At 50.2% G+C, this 16,969-nt stretch overlaps 2 protein-coding genes across 3 annotated transcripts in view; one reads left to right on the top strand and one right to left on the bottom strand.

Annotated features, from left to right (window-relative positions):
- Nucleotides 1–7,726, bottom strand: part of cdca5 (cell division cycle associated 5) — a 20,476-nt gene extending 12,750 nt beyond the window's left edge. Inside the window, exons 1-3 of the mRNA XM_063036189.1 lie at nucleotides 7,554–7,726; nucleotides 6,712–6,851; nucleotides 1,702–1,754 (exon numbers count right to left, since the gene is read on the bottom strand). Coding sequence (XP_062892259.1) covers nucleotides 1,702–1,754; nucleotides 6,712–6,851; nucleotides 7,554–7,726 — 366 coding nt within the window. The remainder of the gene's footprint in view (nucleotides 1–1,701; nucleotides 1,755–6,711; nucleotides 6,852–7,553) is intronic.
- Nucleotides 7,611–16,969, top strand: part of zfpl1 (zinc finger protein-like 1) — a 20,254-nt gene continuing 10,895 nt past the window's right edge. Inside the window, exons 1-2 of one of the 2 annotated variants that reach the window (XM_063036250.1) lie at nucleotides 7,611–7,826; nucleotides 11,731–11,842. In XM_063036250.1, coding sequence (XP_062892320.1) covers nucleotides 7,725–7,826; nucleotides 11,731–11,842 — 214 coding nt within the window. In that variant the 5' untranslated portion in view covers nucleotides 7,611–7,724. The remainder of the gene's footprint in view (nucleotides 7,827–11,730; nucleotides 11,843–16,969) is intronic. The other variant, XM_063036249.1, reaches the window with a different exon arrangement.

The raw sequence follows: 16,969 nt of genomic DNA, 5'->3' as shown, positions 1-16,969 counted from the left end.
GCTAACGCGCACCACACACCTCCACTGTACACAGGCTAACGCGCACCACACACCTCCACTGTACGCAGGCTAACGCGCACCACACACCTCCACTGTACACAGGCTAACGCGCACCACACACCTCCACTGTATGCAGGCTAACGCGCACCACACACCTCCACTGTATGCAGACTAACGCACACCACACCCCTCCACTGTACACAGGCGAACGCACACCACACACCTCCACTGTACACAGGCGAACGCACACCACACACCTCCACTGTACACAGGCTAACGCGCACCACACACCTCCACTGTACACAGGCGAACGCACACCACACCCCTCCACTGTACACAGGCTAACGCGCACCACACACCTCCACTGTACACAGGCGAACGCACACCACACACCTCCACTGTACACAGGCTAACGCGCACCACACACCTCCTGGCAAGAAATGTTATTGTCTTTAACTCCCCCAGTTCTTCAGAGTAAAAAAAAAGTACAAGCAACAATTAAATTAAACAATCATTTTTGAAATAAAACTGTGGTATTGTTTCTAAAACTAGCACAGGATCGACAGGATGAATGGGAATGGCCACCTTATGTCATGTGGAACGGTGGGAAGTTTTTGTAAAGGACCGCATGAATTGTAATTTATTTATCTGCGAGTTTGAAGATACAACACTGTAACAGGCGCTCCTGGCCCAGCGAGCCCGAGACGCACAATTACATGCACGTGTCCAATTAACCTCCCAACCCGTAGGTTTCTGGCGTGTGGGAGGAAACCCACACGGTCACAGGGAGAACGTACAAACTCCTTACCGACAGGCGACAGGAATCAAACCCGGGACACCGTGCTGTCAAGCATCACACTAACAACTACACTACCAGGCCGCCCCAATGTTCTTCATTACCCTAATAACAGATACCAATTTAAATTCCTCAAAAATGTGTATAAAAGAATCACATACATTCTCAGATTCAGGTTCAAAAACCTGCGAATAAAATCATATACAGTCTCTGATTCAGATTCATTTATTGATCACACATATATTGAAACAGACAGTGAAACGTGTCATTTGCATTAACAACCAACACAACCTAGGGGTGTACTGGGGGCAGCAAGTGTCATCACACATTCAGGCACCAACATACACACAGTGGCCACTTTGTTAGGCAGACCTGCTCGTTACTGGAAATATCTACTCAGCCAATCACATGGCAGCAACTCGATGCATAAAAGCATGCAGACATGGTCAAGGGGATCAGTTGTTGTTCAGACCAATTAGAATGGGGGAGGAAATGCGATCTAAGTGACTTTGACCGTGGAATGACTTGGTGCCAGATCGGGTGGTTTGTGCGTCTCAGAAACTGCTGATCTCCTGGGATTTTCACGCAGAACAGTCTCTCGAGTTTGCAGAAAGTGGTGTGGGGGAAAAAAAATCTAGTAAGGGGCAGGTCTGTGGGCAAAAACGCCTTGTTAATGAGAGAGGTCAGAGGAGATTGGCCAGCCTGGTTCAAGCTGACAGGAAGGTGACAGTAACTCAAATAACCACACGTTACAACAGTGGTGTGCAGAAGAGCATCTCTGAACGCACAACACGTCGAACCTTGAAGTGGACAGCGGGCTACGGAAGAGAACACTAGGACCTACTGAATGCATCAGGCAACTGATTACGTTTGTGATCACTGAACATACCACGCATTACACTCACCGGCACTTCTTCACTCTCCGTTGCTGATCTTCTCCTTGCCAGTGAGAACGCACCTGAAAAATGGGCAGAGTGAAACCATCAGCCTGGGCCTCTGCGGCTTGAGGTGAGAACCGTCCACTGCCGTCACATAGAACAATCCCAATTTATCCCCCTGGGCAAATACGATCTTGTCACCTCCCCACCCCCACTCTCATCCTGCACCAGCCACTTTTCATCTTTCATGCGTCCTGTCGCGTGACGTGGGCAATCGTGGTCTTTCCATGAACCTGGGCAACGAAGTGGATTGCTGTTGCCTTCTTCTGGGCACTGCCTTTACAAGGTGGGCGACCCCAGCCATTATCAACACTGTTGAGAGACTGTCTGCCTGGCGTCAGTGGTCACGTAACCAGGGATTGTGATCTGCACCGGCTGCTCGTACGACCATCCACCACCTGCTCCCACGGCTTCACGCGACCCTGATCGTGGGCTAAGCCGGTGCTACCTTTGACCAAGGGTGACCTGCAGGCTGGCGAGCCTTACACCTCCTTTGGTAGAGACACATCTCCACCCTGCCTCACTAATGATCTTGTTATATTATGATAAGCTTGCCAGTGACATTATACTGTCTTATTTTACGGGGGCTCCGTGGCAGTGTGGCAGGTTAAAGCCACACTGTTTCAGAGTTCGGAGATCAAGTCCGGTGCAGCGAGAAGCTTGTACCACATGACTGCGTGGTTCCTCCCACAGTCCAAAGACGTATGGGTCAGTAGGTTAATTGGTCGTTGTGAATTGTCCCGCGATTAGGCCAGGGTTAGATCAGGTCTAGTTGGCATTGTGGCTCACTGGGCCAGAAGGGTCTGTTCCACACTGTCTCGCTAAATAAACATGCACCTCGCACTTCATGCCGACACGTCAATCTTCAGGCCGTGCTACATCTGTAAAAGTTTGCCAGTGTTTTAGTCGACAAACCAAACCGCCTCAAATTCCTAGTGAAGTATAGCCACTGTCTTGCCTTCTTTATAACTGCATCAATATGTTGGGACCAGGTTAGATCCTCAGGGATCTTGACATCCAGGAACTTGAAGCTGCTCACTCTCTCCACTTCTGATCCCTCTATGAGGATTGGTATGTGATCCTTCATCTTACCCTTCCTGAAGTCCACAATCAGCTCTTTCGTCTTACTGACGTTGAGTGCCAGGTTGTTGCTGTGGCAACATTCCACTCCACTAGTTGGCATATCTCACTCCTGTACGCCCTCTCGTCACCACCTGAGATTCTACCAACAATGGTTGTAACGTCAGCAAATTTATAGATGGTATTTGAGCTATGCCTAGCCACACAGTCATGGGTATACAGAGAGTAGAGGAATGGGAGAAGCTCACAGCCCTGAGGTACGCAAGCGTTGTCAGCGAGGAGGAGATGTTATCACCGATCTGCACAGATTGTGGTCTTCCAGTTAGGAAATCAAGGATCCAATTGCAGAGGGAGTACAGAGGCCCAGGTTCCGTAACTTATTATTTAGGATTGTGAGAATGATGGTGTTAAATGCTGAGCTATAGTCGACAAACGGCATCCTGAAATAAGTGTTTGTATCCTCCAGGTGATTCAAGACTATGTGAAGAGCCATTGAGATTGTGTCTGCCGTTGACCTATTGTGGCGATAGGCAAATTGCAGTGGGTCCAGGTCCTTGCTGAGGCAGGAGTTGATTCTGGCCATGACCAACCTCTCAAAGCATTTCATCACTGTAGATATGAGTGCTACCGGGCGATAGTCATTAAGGCAGCTCTCAATATTCTTCTTACGCACTGGTATAATTGTTGTCTTTTTGAAGCAAGTGGGCACTTCCGCCCGTAGCAGTGAGGGGTTCAAAATGTCTTTGAACACTCCTGCCAGTTGGTTGGCACAGGTTTTCAGAGCCTTACCAGGTACTCCAACAGGATCTTCCACCTTGTGAGGGTTCACTCTCTTCAAAGACAGCCTAACATTGGCCTCTGAGACAGAGATCACAGGGTCGTCAGGTGCAGCAGGGATCTTCACAGCTGTAGTTGTGTTCTCCCTTTCAAAGCGTAAATAGAAGGCGTTGAGTTCATCTGGTAGTGAAGCATTGCTGCCATTCATGCTACAGAGTTTCGCTTTGTCGGAAGTAATGTCTTTCAAACCCTGCCAGAGTTGTCATGCATCCAATGTCACCCCAAACTCAATTGAATTGTCTCTTCGCTCTTGAAATGGCCCTCTGCAAGTCATACCCGAGACAGACCTGCGTCGCCAGACTTGAAATCCACAGATCTGGCCCTCAGCAGATGACGGACCTCCTGGTTCATCCACGACTTTTGGTTTTGGAATGTTCAGCAAGTTTTTGTAGGCACACATTCATCCCCACAGGTTTTAGTGCAGTCGGTAAGAACTGCAGCATACTCATCCAGATTCAAAGATGAATGCCTGAATACAGTCCAGCCCACCGATCCAAAGCAGTCCTGTAGGCACTCCCGTGCTTCCCTTGTCCTCACTGCTGGTGCTGCAGTCTTCAGTCTCTGCCTGTGCTCAGGGAGTAGAGGCCCAGCCAGCAGAATTACAGAATACTGACTATAATTCATGTTTTCCCCTCTTATTACCCTATTGCAAAGTACTGCTGGCAGAAAGTAAACAGCTTTCACAACATGCACAAAATGCTGGAGGAACTCAGCCGGGGCAGGCAGCATCTACGGAAAAGAGTAAGCAGCTGACATTTTGGGCCGAGACCCTTCTTCAGGACCAAGGTTTCATGACATACGCCGGTGATATTAAACCTGATTGCGAATCAGAACAACGTTCATTATCACTGACATATACTGAGAAGTTTATCGTTTCACAGCGGCAGTACAGAGCAATACCTACAAAAAATTACTCTAAATTATAACAAGAAAGATAAAAACAGTGCAAAGGAGAACAGAGTAGTAAGGTAGTGTTTGTACAGAAACCTGATTGCGGAAGGGAACACGTTGAGTGTGTGTCTTCAGGCTCCTGTACCTCCCCCCTGATGGTAGCAGTGAGAGGACATGTCCTGGGTGATGGGGGTCCTCAATGATGGATGCCAGCTTTTCCAGATGTTGGGAGGTTGGTGCCTGTGATGGAGTTGGCCAAGTTGGGGCCTCCAACATGAGAATCTGACTTTATGCAAACTGCCTTGCGCAGCTTTTAAATTATCTTTCAATGTTCCATGGTGCCCAGTTATGACCCAGACTCTTGTACACACTTCATTAGACCAGGGGTTTCATCCTGGGGTCCCTCAGTTAATGGTAGGGAGTCCTTGGCAGAAAAGACGTTGGGGACCCCTGCACCAATCTGCTCCAGAGGGCAGGCCACTTAGTTTACAGGTACAACACCAAAGTCATGAAAAAAGACACCTTACTCATTGCTCTGTCATGGCCAAACATTCCCATAATGACAGAGGATACACACAACACCCTCATAATGACTGATCCTTCCCCGCACCCATTTTCTAATTATGGCTTCTCTCCCCGAGACTATCGTCCGGTAGCACTCACATCAACAGTGAGCAAATGCTTTGAGAGGTTGGTCACGACTGGACTGAACTCTTGGCTCAGCAAGGACGTTGCAACTTGCCTATCGCCACAATAGGTCAATGGCAGACGTAATCTCAGTGGCTCTCCACATGGCTTTAGACCACCTGGACAACACAAACACCTACGTCAGGATGCTGTTCATTGACTGTAGCTCAGCATTTAACACCATCATTCCCACAATCCTGATTGAGAAGTTACAGAACCTGGGCCTCTGTACCTCCCTCTGTAATTGGACCCTCGACTTCCTAACCGGAAGACCTCAATTTGTGTGGATTGGTGATAACCTATCCTCCTCACTGATGATCAACACTGGTGCACCTCAGGGGTGTGTGCTTAGCCCACTGCTCTACTTTCTACATACACATGACTGTGTGGCTAGGCATAGCTCAAATACCATCTATAAAGTTGCTGACAATACAACCATCGCTGGTCGAATCTCAGCTGGTGATGAGAGGGCGTACAGGAGTGAGATATGCCAACTGGTGGAGTGGTGTCACAGCAACAACCTGGCACTCAACATCAGTAAGACGAAAGAGCTGATTGTGGACTTCAGGAAGGGTAAGATGAAGGAACACATACCAATCCTCACAGAGGGATCAGAAGTGGAGAGAGTGAGCAATTTCAAGTTCCTGGGTGTCAAGATCTCTGAGGATCTGACCTGAGCCCAACATTTTAAAGCAGCTATATTTCATTAGGAGATTGAGTATATTTGGTATGTCACCAAAGCCACTCGCAAATTTTCGTAGACTACATCACGGGCTGGCAAGAGGAGGTTGGGTGGGGGGGGGGGTTAGTTGAGATCTACTGCACAGGGTTGAAATAAGCTGCAGAGTTGTAAACTCAGTCAGCTCCATCATGGGCACCGGCCTCCGTAGTATCCAGGACATCTTCAAGGAGCGATGCCTCAGAAAGGCGGCGTCCATCATTAAGGACCCCCATCACCCAGGACATGCCCTCTTCTCATTGCTACCATCAGAGAGGAGGTACAGGAGCCTGAAGACACACACTCAGTGATTCAGGAACAGATTCTTCCCCTCTGCCGTCCGATTTCTGAATGGACACTGAACCCATGAACGCTACCTCAGTACTTTTTTATTTCTAGTTTTGCATTGCTGGTTTAGTTTAACTATTTACTACAGATCACGGTTTTTGTTCTGTGTTTAAGTATGGCATTGTACTGCTGCTGCAAAGTTAACAAATTCCACCACATTTGCTGTTGATTATTAAACCCGATGCCGTTCGGGAGCCCGATGAAGTCCAGCCCTGATGACGGGCCTCGGCCCAAAGCGTCGACTGTTTATTCCCTCGCACCCCGGCAGACGCTGCCTGACCTGCCGAGCTCCCCCAGCATTCTGCGTGCGCCCACCTCGTCTCAGCCCCTCATTCCCGCGCCTACAGCATGCAGCGTCGCCACTCGGCCCATCCCCTGCTCCTGGCCCAGGGGAGCGGCAGAGCCACCTCACTCACCTCCGGCGTGACCCCGCTTGCCCAGTGCCGCCATCTTAGGCCCGTCTTTATCCCCCGAGTACCGCGCTCGTGTCTGGAAACGGCATTCAAATCGCCCGCCGCCGTTTCCGATTGGCTGATCGACGTCCCGCCTTCGCTTCCTATTGGTCAGAAGTTCCGTCAAATAGACATGTTCCGGTGATTGGCCTGCTCCGTCACCGTTCGTATTTCCGATTGGTCTACGTACACGTCAGTCCCCCTTCAGCCGCGGCGACTCCTGTCCGCGTGGAGGATAGTCCCGCCCATCCCCTCACCTTGGCGTCTATTGGATTGGTGGCCTATCAATTTCCCGGTCACTCAGGAAAACCGGCCTCGCTATTGGATGGCTTTGCGGAGCTGAACCCGCCCCCATCCCGATACGAAAATAGCACTCTAAATAACTTTAACAACAGGAATTCTGCAGATGCTGGAAATTCAAGCAACATACATCAAAGTTGCTGGTGAACGCAGCAGGCCAAGCAGCATCTATAGGAAGAGGCGCAGTCGACGTTTCAGGCCGAGACCCTTCGTCAGGACTGCGCCTCTTCCTATAGATGCTGCTTGGCCTGCTGCGTTCACCAGCAACTTTGATGTGTGTTGCTTGAATTTCCAGCATCTGCAGAATTCCTGTTGTTCACTGTTTTTTTTCTTTTGTTGTTCTCTTTTTGCATATATGTATGTGTTTCTTATTGCAATTTATAGCTTATATTCTGTATTGTAATCTCAGAACAACAGATTTCACGACATACATCCGCTACATGAAAGCTGATCTGATTCTGTTGAGGTGGAGAGCAGCAGCCTAGGATCTAAAATACCTCGGTCACTTTGCCGCCTGTGGGCAGAGCGGGAGGGAAGGTGACGGCGGACGGACCGGAACGTCATCAGTTTGCGCCGACACCCGGAAGAGACGTGGCAGCAGTGGCGGCGGCGGCGGCGGGGACAGTGGGAGGGAGAAGGCAAGGGAGAGGTGGCGGTGGAGGGGCCGAGTGGACGCCATGGGGCTCTGCAAGTGCCCGAAGCGCCGCGTCACCAACCTCTTCTGCTTCGAACACCGTGTTAACGTGTGCGAGCACTGCCTGATCTCCAAGCACAGCAAGGTGGGCGGCGCGACGGGGACCTGGTGGGAGGGATCCCGTGACCCAGTGTGGGAGAGATTCTGATCCAGCGGTTCGGTATCCCAGTGTGGGAGGGATCCCGTGACCCAGTGTGGGAGAGATTCTGATCCAGCGGTTCGGTATCCCAGTGTGGGAGGGATCCCGTGACCCAGTGTGGGAGAGATTCTGATCCAGCGGTTCGGTATCCCAGTGTGGGAGGGATCCCGTGACCCAGTGTGGGAGAGATTCTGATCCAGCGGTTCGGTATCCCAGTGTGGGAGGGATCCCGTGACCCAGTGTGGGAGAGATTCTGATCCAGCGGTTCGGTATCCCAGTGTGGGAGGGATCCTGTGACCCAGTGTGGGAGAGATTCTGATCCAGCGGTTCGGTATCCCAGTGTGGGAGGGATCCCGTGACCCAGTGTGGGAGAGATTCTGATCCAGCGGTTCGGTATCCCAGTGTGGGAGGGATCCAGTGAACCGTGACCCAGTGTGGGAGAGATTCTGATCCAACAGTTCGGTATCCCAGTGTGGGAGGGATCCCATGAACCGTGACCCAGTGTGGGAGAGATTCTGATCCAGCGGTTCGGTATCCCAGTGTGGGAGGGATCCCGTGACCCAGTGTGGGAGAGATTCTGATCCAGCGGTTCGGTATCCCAGTGTGGGAGGGATCCCGTGACCCAGTGTGGGAGAGATTCTGATCCAGCGGTTCGGTATCCCAGTGTGGGAGGGATCCCGTGACCCAGTGTGGGAGAGATTCTGATCCAGCGGTTCGGTATCCCAGTGTGGGAGGGATCCCGTGACCCAGTGTGGGAGAGATTCTGATCCAGCGGTTCGGTATCCCAGTGTGGGAGGGATCCCGTGACCCAGTGTGGGAGAGATTCTGATCCAGCGGTTCGGTATCCCAGTGTGGGAGGGATCCCGTGACCCAGTGTGGGAGAGATTCTGATCCAGCAGTTCGGTATCCCAGTGTGGGAGGGATCCAGTGAACCGTGACCCAGTGTGGGAGAGATTCTGATCCAGCGGTTCGGTATCCCAGTGTGGGAGGGATCCCGTGACCCAGTGTGGGAGAGATTCTGATCCAGCAGTTTGGTATCCCAGTGTGGGAGGGATCCAGTGAACCGTGACCCAGTGTGGGAGAGATTCTGATCCAGCAGATCGGTATCCCAGTGTGGGAGGGATCCAGTGAACCGTGACCCAGTGTGGGAGAGATTCTGATCCAGCAGTTCGGTATCCCAGTGTGGGAGGGATCCAGTGAACCGTGACCCAGTGTGGGAGAGATTCTGATCCAGCGGTTCAGTATCCCATTGTGGGAGAGATCCAGCAGTTCAGCATCCCAGTGTGGGAGGGATCCAGTGTGGGGGAGATTCTGATCCAGCGGTTCGACATCCCAGTGTGGGAGGGATCCCTTGACCCAGTGTGGGGGAGGTTCTGATCCAGCGGTTCAGTATCCCAGTGTGGGAGGGGTCCAGCGACCCAGTGTGGGAGAGATTCTGATCCAGCGGTTTGGCATACCAGTGTGGGAGGGATCCAGTGAACCGTGACCCAGTGTGGGAGAGATCCAGTGGTTCAGCAGCTCAGTGTGAGAGGGATCGCAGCGGATTTGCATCCCAGTGGGGGAGTGGTCCAGTGACCCGGTGTGGGAGAGATTCTGATCCAGCGGTTCAACATCCTAGTGTGGGAGAGATCCAGCTATTCAGTATCCCAGCGTGGGAGGGATCCAGTGATTCAGTATCCCAGCGTGGGAGGGATCCAGTGAACCACGACCCAGTGTGTGAGAGATCCAACGATTCAGCATCCCAGTGTGGGAGGGATCCAGTGAACCATGACCCAGTGTGGGAGAGATTCTGATCCAGCAGTTTGGTATCCCAGTGTGGGAGGGATCCAGTGAACCATGACCCAGTGTGGGGGAGATCCCAGTGGATTTGCATCCCAGTGCAGAGAGAGTAAACAGTGATCCAGTGTAGTAGGGGATCCGGTGGTTCAGTGTGTCAGGAGACCGACTGTGGTCCAGTTCATGATTTCGCCAGTGATCCAGTGAGTTAGAGGTCACGTTAGTGATTGGGAGGTGATCCAATGAATTGGGGATCCAGTGACAGGGGTCAGTTAAGTGACCTTGGCGGTGATCCGTGAGTTAGGGGACCCACTGGTGGTCTAGTTCATGAGGGAGCTGGTGTATGTAATGCTGGGAATTGGGCCTGAGTTATAAGGAAAGATTGAATAGGTTGGGACGTTATTCCCTGGAGTGTAGGAGAATGAGGGGAGAGGAGAGATTTGATAGAGGTATACAAAATTCTGAGGGATATAGATAGGGTAAATGCAAGCAGGCTTTTTCCACTAAGGTTGGGTGAGACTGCAATCAGAGGTCATGGGTTAAGGGTGAAAAGTTTAAGGGGAACATGAGGGGAAACTTCTTCACTCAGAGGGTGGTGAGAGTGTGGAGCGAGCTGCCAGTACAAATGGTGGATGTGAGCTCGATTTCAACATTGAAGAGACGTTTGGAGAGGTACATGGATGGGAGGGGAGGGATATGGAGGGCTGTGGTCCCGGTGCAGGTCGATGGGAGCAGGCAGTTTCAATGGTTCAGCACGGACTAGATGGGCAGAAGGGCCTGTTTCTGTGCTGTATTTCTCTGTGACTCTGTGTATTTGGGATCAGGCCAGTGGGTCTGGGGTTAGCCATCCAGAGTGTGAGGTGTCTGGCTGGGATTGTTTAGACCGTCGAGTCAGTACGAGAAGTCCAGCCCATAACTCAGTTCATTGTTATGTTGTAACAGTAACAGTACTGTTCACCCTGTGAAAGGTAAAAAAAATCTTTCAGCTGGAGAGATTGGAAAGGAGATTTATGAAGACTTGAGGGACTGAGTTATGGGGAGAGGTTGGCAGGCTGGTGCTCTATTCCCTGGAGTTTATGGGACTGAGGGAGTGACCTTATAGAGGTGTATAGCACCATGAGGGACACAGATAGGGTGAATGTGAACAGTCTTTTCACCAGGGTTTGAGAATCAAGAACCAGAGGGCACAGATTTAAGGTGAGAGGGGAGAAATTTAATAGGAACCTGAGGGGCAACTTCTTCGCCCAGAGGGTGGTCAGTACATGGAACGAGCTGCCAGAGAGCAGTTGATGCAGGTACATTAACAACATTCAAAGGACACCTGGACAGGTACACGGATAGGAAATGTTTAGAGGGATATGGACAGGTACACAGATAGGAAAGGTTTAGAGGGATATGGACAGGTACACGGATAGGAAAGGTTTAGAGGGATACGGACAGGTACACTGATAGGAAAGGTTTAGAGGGATATGGACAGGTACACGGACAGGAAAGGTTTAGAGGGATACAGACAGGTACACGGATAGGAAAGGTTTAGAGGGATATGGACAGGTACACGGATAGGAAAGGTTTAGAGAGATACGGACAGGTACACGGATAGGAAAGGTTTAGAGGGATATGGACAGGTACACAGGTAGGAAAGGTTTAGAGGGATATGGACAGGTACACAGGTAGGAAAGGTTTAGAACACAGACCCTGTGCTTAATGTTATTGGTCCCTATGATGGTTGGGAATCTTTGATTTAGAGGGATAAGGCTCAAGCATGCCCTACTGTGCAATAGTGTGAAGCAGCCCAGCTGTAGATAGGTGCATAACCTAGACTTCTGCACAGTTCTGTAGGCCAGTGGAACTTTGTCGGCATGGATGAGATGGGCCGAAGGGCCTGTTTTAATGCTGGGTGTCTCTATGATACTATCTCGGGATGCTTGCATGGAATGAGCCTCGGAAAGGATCGGAGGGATCCCGGAGGTTGTCTCCGTGACGATCAGGTGCGCGCCCTTGTTGGTGGGAGGATTGTGCCGGAGACCTGTGGGATTTAACCTGTCTGCCTCCCCCCCCCCCCCCCCCGCGACAGTGCATCGTTCAGTCGTACCTCCAGTGGCTCCAGGACAGTGACTACAGTCCCAGCTGCCGGCTCTGCAGTGCGCCGCTTGCCGAGGCCGACACAGTCCGGCTGGTCTGTTACGGTGAGTGCTGTTTCCCCTGCTGATATCTCTGTCTATCTATCTCTCTCTCTCTCTCTCTCTCTATCTCTCTATCTCTATCTCCCCCACCCCCCGCCCCTCTCGGGCAAGCGGCAAAGGTAACTGAATGAAGGCTGGTCCAAACTGCACAAGGAGTCATTGCGAGTTTCAAGTTTGTTTAATGTCATTTCCAGTACACAAGTGTAAAGGAGAACAAAATAATTCAATTGACTTCATTTCTTACATCCTTCATATACCTGAGGAGTAAAAATCTTCAAGTTACGTCTCTGTCTAAATGTGCAAAGTGTAATTTATAGTAATTTATAATAAATAGTATGTACAACAAGACAGTCAATATAACATAGAAATACAGTTGTGTCAGTATGAATTAATCAGTCTGATGGCCTGGTGGAAGAAGCTGTCCCGGAGCCTGTTGGTCCTGGCTTTTATGCTGTGGTACCGTTTCCCAGATGGTAGCAGCTGGAACAGTTTGTGGTTGGGGTGACTCGGGTCCCCAATGATCCTTCGGGCCCTTTTTACACGCCTGTCATTGTAAACGTCCTGAATAGTGGGAAGTTCACAACTACAGATGCGCTGGGCTGTCCGCACCACTCTCTGCAGAGTCCTGCGATTGAGGGAAGTACAGTTGCCATACCAGACAGTGATGCAGCCAGTCAGGATGCTCTCAATTGTGCCCCTGTAGAAAGTCCTCAGGATCACCCTCACTGAACTTCTTCAACTGTCTGAAGTGAGAGGTGCTGTTGTACTTTTTTCACCACACAGCCGGTATGTACAGACCACGTGAGGTCCTCGGTGATGTTTATGCCGAGGAACTAAAAGCTGTTCACCCTCTCAACCCCAGATTCATTGGTTGTCTCCATTCCTCCTGTCGTCCACAACCAGCTCCTTTGTTTTTGTGACGTTGAGGAAGAGGTTGTTTTCTTGACACCACTGTGTCAGGGTGATGACTCCTTCTCCGTAGGCTGCCTCATTATTATCTGAGATTAAGCTAATCAGTGTAGTATCGTGAACAAATTTAATTAGCAGATGTGGAATAACAATTAGCAAATTGTTATTCCACGTCTGATGCAGCACCAAAAAACACAGTAAGATAAAGAACACAATAATAAAAAAACCCACAATAAATATAAATACATCAGGTAGCTGGTAAGACCATAAAATATAGGAGCATATTTCGGCCTATCGAGTCTGCTCTGCCATTTCATCATGGCTGATTCATTTCCTCTCAGTCCCAATCTCCTGCCTTTTCCCCGATTCCCTTCTACCTTGACTAATCAATAATCTATCAAACCCTGCCTTAAAAAAAAGACTTGGCCTCCACAGCTGCCTGTGGCAAAGAATTACACAGATTCACCACTCTTTGACAAAAGAAATTCCTCATCTCCGTTGTAAATGGACGTCCCTCTACTCTGAGGTGTCCCTTCTGGTTTTAAGACTCCCCCACTATAGGAAACATCCTCTCCATGTCCACTCTATCACAACCTTTCAATATTCGAGAGGTTTCAGTAAGGTTACCCTGCATTCTGAATTCTCCTGCAGTATCCCAGAGCCACCCAAATGCTCTTCATAGGAGAAGCCGTTATGGACACAGGTTGATTGTATGCCCATAAAGTGACACTTATCACAGGACTGTCGTACATTAGGTGACTCTGGCAGGAAATGATAAAGTATTCTGGCATCTTTCCCTTCCTTTCTAGTCCCGAAGAAGGGTCTCAGCCCTAAACATTGACTGTGTACTCTTTTCCATAGATGCTGCCTGGCCTGCTGAGTTCCTCCAGCGTTTTGTGTGTGTTGTGATGACAAAGCCAGTGGTGATTGGGGGTGTGTGGAGAGGTGGGCTAGGTGTTGAAGAGGGGGCCTCTGGTGGTCAGGGTCAAACATGGCAGTACAATATGCAGAGCAGGCTGTGGCTTCCCCTCTCCACACAGCTGATGAACCCAAAGGAACGGCAGAGACCGACACAGTTTGGCACCAGCGGTGTCGCAGGAGTAGCTAGTTAGCGTAGGACTGCAGCTCCGGCTTTTTCCCTTGGGGTTCACTCCCAAAGCCTTCCTCGTGGGTGGGTATAGCGGCAAGGCAGCGGAGGTTTGAGATCAGAGTTTTCCGAGATGAGCTGCCGACCGCGGCTGACGAGCCCCGTCTACCCGGAGCGACTGGTTTCTAATGTGCCAGGAACCTGCCTTTGCCCCTTCTGTCAGTGGAAACGGTTCCACTTGCTTCAGTAGTTAAGCCACACGCGAAGGCCAGGAGCTGGACCGAGTTGTTGGACGCAGTTTGAGGCGCACGTCATTGGGGTTATTTAATAGGTAGTGGGAGCTTGTCTCCATTATCACCACTGGAACTGGATGATCAGCCTTACTGCTCGGGGGAAGGAACTGTTTTTGAGTCTGCAGGTCCTGGTGTGGCTGCTACGTTGCCTCCTCCCTGGTGGGAGTGGGACAAACGGTCCGTGTGCATACACCCCGAGAGTGCTGCTAACAGGCTGGCTTTCAACAGGCCGGAGCACTGTGTGCATCACAGGTAGACGTGTTTGTCCAGAAAGCTTTTGGCCCATTGGCCTTCGTAAATCAGAATACTGAGTACAGGAGGTGGGATGTAATGTTGAAATTGTATGAGAGGTTGGTGAGGCCTAATTTGGAGTGTCATGCGCAGTTTTGGTCACCTACCTGCAAGAAAGATGTAAATAAGTTTGAAAGAGCGCAGAGAAAATTTACAAGGATGTCACTGTTTCTGGAGGGCCCGAGTTACAGGGAAAGATCGAATAGGTTAGGACTGTATTCCCTGGAGTGTCGGAGAATGAGGGGAGGAATACAAAATTTGAGGGGTATAGATAGGGTAAATGCAAGCAGGGTTTTTCCACTGAGGTTGGGTGGGATGACAACCAGAGGTCATGGGTTAATGGTGAAAGGTGAGGAGTTTCAGGGGAACATGAGGGGGAAATTCTTCACTCAGAGGGTCGTGGGTGTGTGACACGAGCTGCCAGCGCAAGTGGTGTATGCGAGCTCGATATTGATGTTTAAGAGTAGTTTGGATAGGTACATGGATGGCAGGGGGTGGAGGGCTATGGTCCCGGTGCAGGTCGCTGGGAGTAGGCAGTTTAAATGGTTCAACACAGACTAGATGGACCGAATGGCCTGTTTCTGTGCTGAACTTTTCTATGCTCTAACTCTGACCTCTGGCGCTGTCGGTGTTACGTACCCTGTAACTGGGTTGCCAAAACAGCAGAAATGGATCACTCAGTTGGAGTCTGGATTACTAGAACTAAGAAAGTTTTATTAAAGAAACAAGCAACACAGTACTCTAATCAAAAGGATAATAAATGCAACAGTTCAGCAATGATAAATACACATGTACACAGAATTAGGATAATAGGATCAATCAAGCTCTATCGTCGTCTAGGGGTAAATGACCAGTTTCAAAGTGACGCAAAGTTCAGTTCAATTGAGTCAGTTCAGTTCACAGTAATCGCTGCCGTGGGAGATGGACAGTGGGGGGAAGGAGAGAGAGAGCAAAACGAATGAATATTCAAACGGCTTCCACACAGACCTTCGATATTCTTCGCAGTCAGCTTTCAGGCGAGCCCTTTGTGATGTCTTCTGAGGTCACCGACCGTGACCCCTCCGTTTCCAGATACGATCGTTTCTCTGCTGTGAACCTGGCACCCAGGCAAGGGCAGACACACACACCAGATTCCCGCTGATTGTGCCTTTCCACCCTGTGCGTCTATGGCTTGGTCCCACGACCAGCCTTCCAAAACTTCCCACTGACTTGTGGGAGACGCACCGCTTCCAGGGTCTCGTTACCTCGTGGTGTCGTGTGTGTCCTGCCTTAGCGGACCTGTCCCTTTTTATCCCCCTGCTGGGGTATTGCCTGTCCATCACTTCAAACAGTTCAGGGTTCAAAGGGGGAGCCGATCTTGACAGCTGTCCTTCTGTTAAACTCTCCCGTCCCTTCATTAACATCTCCAAATGCTGCTCCATTGTTTTCCTTATCTCTCTTTCTCCTGAAGACAGGTGGCAGACCAACTGCTGATCCCACTGGTGCCAGCACAGGACAGCTAACATCTTAATCTATGTGTATTCTCGTCACACGGCATATAGTTTGCACGCTCTCCCGTGACCAGCGGTTTCCCAACTTCGTCCCACATCCGGAAGATTGGCTGACCTGAATTCCCACCGCCCCCCACCCCTCCTCCAGGGTGCAGGGTAGAATCTGGAGAGGTTGGACAGGGAAGGGAATGTGATTAGTGTGGGGGCTCAGGGGTTAGCACAGCCGGAGTGGGCCAGAAGGCCAGTTCCTGACTCGTGCTGGAGGACGGCAGAGGGAGTTGGGAGAAGGTTCGGAGGTTGATCCCTGTGACGAAGAGACTGGTGCCTGAGGAAACCAATCGATCAAAGAGAGTTGATCTCACTGAAAAAGGGTTGAGATAAGCTGCAGGGGGTTGTAAACTCAGTCAGCTCCATCATGGGCACCGGCCTTCATAGTATGCAGGACATCTTCAAGGAGCGATGCCTCAGAAAGGCAGTGTCCATCATTACGGACACCCATCACCCAGGACATGCCCTCTTCTCATTGCTACCATCAGGGAGGAGGTACAGGAGCCTGAAGACACACACTCAACGATTCAGGAACAGCTTCTTCCCCTCTGTCATCCGATTTCTCAATGGACATTGAACCCGTGAACGCTACCTCACCACTTTTTTATTCCTATTTTTGCACTCCTTATTTAATTTAACTATTAAATATATCCATTTACTTACTGTATTTCAGTTTTTTCCATTATTATGTTTTGCATAAGACAGCAGATTTCACAACAAATGCTGGTGATATTAAACCAGATTCTGATTACCAGAGGGAGATGCCACACAGGGTGACAGGGTGGTTAAGAAAGTGTGTGGCGTGTTGGTTTTCATGACCCGGGGGAATCGACTTGCAGAACAACAACATTCAAAGTAGGTGGAATGTATTCTGTCCGGAGATCTGTGACCAGGGATCCATGGTATTCCATACAGATCCGTTCTCGGCTCTCTCCTCTTCCTGATTTTTATAGATGACTTTGAGAATGTGTTTTTTGCAGCAGCAGTACAGTGCAATACACAATAATAGAAA

The sequence above is a fragment of the Mobula hypostoma genome, chromosome 30, assembly GCF_963921235.1.
Source record: "Mobula hypostoma chromosome 30, sMobHyp1.1, whole genome shotgun sequence".
NCBI classification, from domain to species: domain Eukaryota; kingdom Metazoa; phylum Chordata; class Chondrichthyes; order Myliobatiformes; family Myliobatidae; genus Mobula; species Mobula hypostoma.
The sequence above is the reverse complement of the archived record's forward strand: the minus strand, read 5'-3'. Positions and strand labels throughout refer to the sequence as shown.